This window comes from Oncorhynchus clarkii, chromosome 26, assembly GCF_045791955.1.
Source record: "Oncorhynchus clarkii lewisi isolate Uvic-CL-2024 chromosome 26, UVic_Ocla_1.0, whole genome shotgun sequence".
Classification (NCBI taxonomy): domain Eukaryota; kingdom Metazoa; phylum Chordata; class Actinopteri; order Salmoniformes; family Salmonidae; genus Oncorhynchus; species Oncorhynchus clarkii.
The window spans coordinates 42,367,230-42,372,229 of NC_092172.1; the positions used below are offsets into that span (position 1 = coordinate 42,367,230).

Sequence of the window (5,000 nt, forward strand, 5' to 3'; positions counted from 1 at the left end):
GAATGAGGTAGGTGTGGTTGAGACCAACAGTCTGAGGAGGAGACATCTCAGTGCCCTTGAGGAGGGAGGTGTCAGTGGGAGTAGTGGAGGAGGAGGAGGAGGAGGAGGAGGAGGAGGTGAGCCATAACTATAATCCATAACTGATCTATCTAGTGTCTGTTTACTGTCTGTCTGTCTTCCATGATGTATTGGATGTCTCTGTAGTGCAGGGCTGGAGGATGTGAGTCAGTTGTATCTATCACCCAGAACTATTTCCTGTCTAGTTGTGTCTGTCTTGACATTCTGCCTTGTTTATTTGGCTCTATATCTGTACTGGATGGTAGGTGATGGCTGTGAGCCTGCTGTAACTATCCACCAGAACTCACCTAGCGATTTAGACTTGTATTGATTGTCTAGTTGTGATGTCTCAATCTGTACTGTATAGTAGATGTGCTTTACTCAGTTTACTGTATGTTGTGTAGAACATGTCATGTTTCAGGAGAATTGTTTCTTTCCTGCTCAAAGGACCATGACAGATAGAGATAATAAAGTCTCCTCCTCTCCCCTCCTCCTCTCTTCTCCTCCCTCCTTTCCTCTCCCCTCCTCTCTCATCCTCTTCTCCTCTCCCCTCCTTTCACCTCACCTCCTCTCCCCTCTCCCCTACCCTCTTTTCACCTCCTCTCCCCTCCTTTCACCTCCTCTCTCCTCTTCTCCCCTCCTCTCTCCTCCTCTCCCATTGTCTCTCCTCTCTCCTCCTCTCACCTCCTCTCCCCTCCTTTCCTCTCCCCTCCTCTCACCTCACCTCCTCTTCTCCTCTCCCCTCCCCTCTCCTCACCTCCTCTCCCCTCCTTTCCCCTCCTCTCTCCTCTTCTCCCCTCCTCTCTCGTCCTCTCCCATTGTCTCTCCTCTCTCCTCCTCTCACCTCCTCTCCCCTCCTTTCCTCTCCCCTCCTCTCTCATCCTTTTCTCCTCTCCCCTCCTCTCCTCTTCTATCCTCTCCCCTCTTCACTTCCTCTCCCCTCCTCTCCAGGCCATGACTGGCAGGGTGTGCGAGGGTGCAGACTGAGTGGAGACAACAGGGTTGGCAGTGGTAGCAGTGGCACTCCAGTGTTGGGTCTGGGACTGCACCAGGGAGAGACTGACCCAGCCAGGATAGCAGAGAACCTGGGGGCAGACACCAAGATCCTCCAGGGGACCAGCTTCAGCCAGACCAACAGGCCGCGGTCGTTAGTCCTGGGAGGGTCAGAGGGGGTTGGAGCAGCCGGGGGAAGAACCAGGTGAACATAATTGATGTGGAACGTTACTGACCCGCTGACATCTTGTGAAAGACATTTGATCTCAGTGAGAGTAACCTGTATTAATAAGGGCAGAGGGAGAGTAACCTGTATTAATAAAGGGAGAGTACCCTGTATTAATAAAGGTAGAGGGAGAGTAACCTGTATTAATAAAGGGAGAGTAACCTGTATTAATAAAGGCAGAGGGAGAGTAACCTGTATTAATAAAGATAGAGGGAGAGTAACCTGTATTAATAAAAGCAGAGGGAGAGTAACCTGTATTAAGAAAGGTAGAGTAACCTGTATTAATAAAGGGAGAGGGAGAGTAACCTGTATTAATAAAGGGAGAGTAACCTGTATTAATAAAAGCACAGGGAGAGCAACCTGTATTAATAAAGGTAGAGTGAGAGTAACCTGTATTAATAAAGGCAGAGGGAGAGTAACCTGTATTAATAAAGGCAGAGGGAGAGTAACCTGTATTAATAAAAGCAGAGGGAGAGTAACCTGTATTAATAAAGGGAGAGTAACCTGTATTAATAAAGATAGAGGGAGAGTAACCTGTATTAATAAAGGGAGAGTAACCTGTATTAATAAAGGTAGAGGGAGAGTAACCTGTATTAATAAAGGGAGAGTAACCTGTATTAATAAAGGCAGAGGGAGAGTAACCTGTATTAATAAAGGGAGAGTAACCTGTATTAATAAAGGCAGAGGGAGAGTAACCTGTATTAATAAAGGCAGAGGGAGAGTAACCTGTATTAATAAAAGCAGAGGGAGAGTAACCTGTATTAATAAAGGGAGAGTAACCTGTATTAATAAAGATAGAGGGAGAGTAACCTGTATTAATAGAGGGAGAGTAACCTGTATTAATAAAGGTAGAGGGAGAGTAACCTGTATTAATAAAGGTAAAGGGAGAGTAACCTGTATTAATAAAGGGAGAAGGAGAGTAACCTGTATTAATAAAGGGAGAAGGAGAGTAACCTGTATTAATAAATGTAGAGGGAGAGTAACCTGTATTAATAAAGGCAGAGGGAGAGTAGCCTGTATTAATAAAGGCAGAGGGAGAGTAACCTGTATTAATAGAGGGAGAGTAACCTGTATTAATAAAGGTAGAGGGAGAGTAACCTGTATTAATAAAGGCAGAGGGAGAGTAACCTGTATTAATAGAGGGAGAGTAACCTGTATTAATAAAGGGAGAGTAACCTGTATTAATAGAGGGAGAGGGAGAGTAACCTGTATTAATAGAGGGAGAGGGAGGTATAGATCTGATGTTCTCCTCTCTGTTGTTGATTTTTCTGCTTCTGAAAGTAAATATCCCCTTTGGGATCAGTAAATTATCAATATCAAAATGAATTAAAAATCTGATCTATTCATTTCTCCATCAGGCGCTGCAGACGTAGAGACAGCCCTGAAGACGGAGAGGAGAGGGACTGGAGCGACGAGGACAAGAATGACAAGAATAATACAGACGCCATCTTTGATCTGGAGGACCTAGATCTGGACGGACCAACCACAGAGAGCGTTGCTAAAACCAGCCAATCACGGAAGAGGACGGTGGAACGCAGCGCCAGCTATGGCGGTGTGGGTGTGGCCTCAGCCTCGCGGGGCACCGTTAAACGAACGGGGATCGAGACAGGCTTCGACCCGCTGTCCCTCCTGGCGGCCGAGTCCAAGTCCCAGGGAGACAGAGAGGACGACCTGGAAGTGGAGATGGATGGGGTCGCGACCCCTACGGGCCGGCGCCAGGACCACCTGGCTAGGGAGATAGAGATGTACATGAACCATATGGGTTCTCCGCTGAACAGCCGGACACCCAGTATGGACCTCCAGGACCCCTCAAGCCCCCTGTTCCTCCACCCTCCTCCCCCACTTATCACCACCCCTCGACGGGCCAGTCTCCCCCATACCTCCCCTCTCAGGACAGGAGGATTACCTCGCTCCAGGACCCACAACTCCCCCTCGCCCTCCCAGCCTGCCAGACAGAGGCTCTGGTCCTCACCCCCCTGTCCCCGCTCCACCCCCAGCCCACAGCCCAGCCCCTACCGGGAGAGGGAGAGAGACAGGGACCTGGGTTTGCTGTCCCCGTCTCTGTCTTCCTCCTCCTTCGCCCTGGACCAGCTCCTCACCCCCACCCTGGATGTGTTTAAGAGCAGCGTGTTCTCGGCAGGGAAAGGTGTGGCAGAGAAGGCTAGCCGGTGGTACTCTCGCCTGGCCACCTCCTACACCGTGCCCACCAAGGTACGCTCAGCGGTTTGTCAGTGGAGGGTGTTCTACTGGTGCGTCAGTCAAAATAACACATTTCTGAATGGCGTACGATATTTTTGTAATACTGTGTGACACGAATCCCACTACCTAATGCAGCAAGGTGCCTCTCAGATTCTCAAAACACATTGCAGCAACATTGATTTTGTTTCTGAACCTCCCATTGTCCACCCCCTCCAGGATGGTAACTGTGACCGTCTGAGTGTGTCCTCTCTGGGCATGGACCCTGACTGCTCCTCCCTGTTGGATGTGGATGAGGAGGGCCTGGGGGACCCAGACGGCTCCATCACCTCCCCTCAGAGAAATGGCCCCGGGCCCCGTAGGAGCCCAAGGAGAAGCCCATCCAGACGCAGTCCCCTGAGGAGCAGACTGGACAGTTCCACACACAGACAGACAGGTAACATATTTCTGCCCTGTCACTCAAGAGGAGAGAGAGGGGGAGGAGCTAGGATCAGACAACCACGTACTGTCCTGTCACTGAGGAGGAGAGAGAGAGGGGGAGGAGCTAGGATCAGACAACCAGGTACTGTCCTGTCACTGAGGAGGAGAGAGAGAGGGGGAGGAGCTAGGATCAGACAACCACGTACTGCCCTGTCACTGAGGAGGAGAGAGAGAGGGGGAGGAGCTAGGATCAGACAACCAGGTACTGTCTTGTCACTAAGGAGGAGAGAGAGAGGGGGAGGAGCTAGGATCAGACAACCAGGTACTGCCCTGTCACTGAGGAGGAGAGAGAGAGGGGGAGGAGCTAGGATCAGACAACCAGGTTACTGTCCTGTCACTGAGGAGGAGAGAGAGGGAGGAGCTAGGATCAGACAACCAGGTACTGTCCTGTCACTGAGGAGGAGAGAGAGGGAGGAACTAGGATCAGACAGGATGTAGGGGAGGGAGAAAGGACTCTTACCAAACTCTGCCAGCAGACGATGCCTTGTGCAGTTGAGTGGATTGAGGTGAAGTCTGATTGGAGCTCTTCAATCATGTTACTCAGACCCTCTGCCCTTCTCCTGTCTCATTAGCATCCAGTGTGCAAGTAGTGCACTGGCACTCTTGACATGGAAGAGTCCTGCCCTGAGTTAGCGCTTCGCTAACAGCTAGCCATCAGAGACTGTTTACTGCTGACACCAATGATAGCAGATGTTCATGGATGATGGTGTGCTCCTTCTCCCGGTGGTGTCCTGTCTCTCCTCCAGGCTTTCCTCCCCCAGACTGCTCTGATCTGGGCTCGTCTCGCTACACCAGCAATACCAGTGTCTTCCAGAACTACGCCATGGAGGTGAGGACACCACACTTACAGACCTCTCAAACTAAACCAGAAAAACTCACAGGAACATTGAAACGAAGCCAACACTACAGAATAGCTTTGATTTTCAGATAGGATGGATCAATCAAGTATCAATGACATGCGAGACAAAGGGACCAAGGACTCTTCTCATTCATACAACCAGGCCAAGGGGGGGTCTCTGCCATTTTGTGCCGACCCCTGATTGACCTA

General features: G+C 50.2%; 1 protein-coding gene across 1 annotated transcript in view; it reads left to right on the plus strand.

Annotated features, from left to right (window-relative positions):
* Positions 1-5,000, plus strand: part of LOC139384475 (C-myc promoter-binding protein-like) — a 133,697-nt gene that overhangs the window by 113,999 nt on the left and 14,698 nt on the right. Inside the window, exons 24-28 of the mRNA XM_071129260.1 lie at positions 1-116; positions 1,009-1,255; positions 2,635-3,487; positions 3,692-3,908; positions 4,699-4,781. The exon at positions 1-116 is cut by the window's left edge and continues 34 nt beyond it. Coding sequence (XP_070985361.1) covers positions 1-116; positions 1,009-1,255; positions 2,635-3,487; positions 3,692-3,908; positions 4,699-4,781 — 1,516 coding nt within the window. The remainder of the gene's footprint in view (positions 117-1,008; positions 1,256-2,634; positions 3,488-3,691; positions 3,909-4,698; positions 4,782-5,000) is intronic.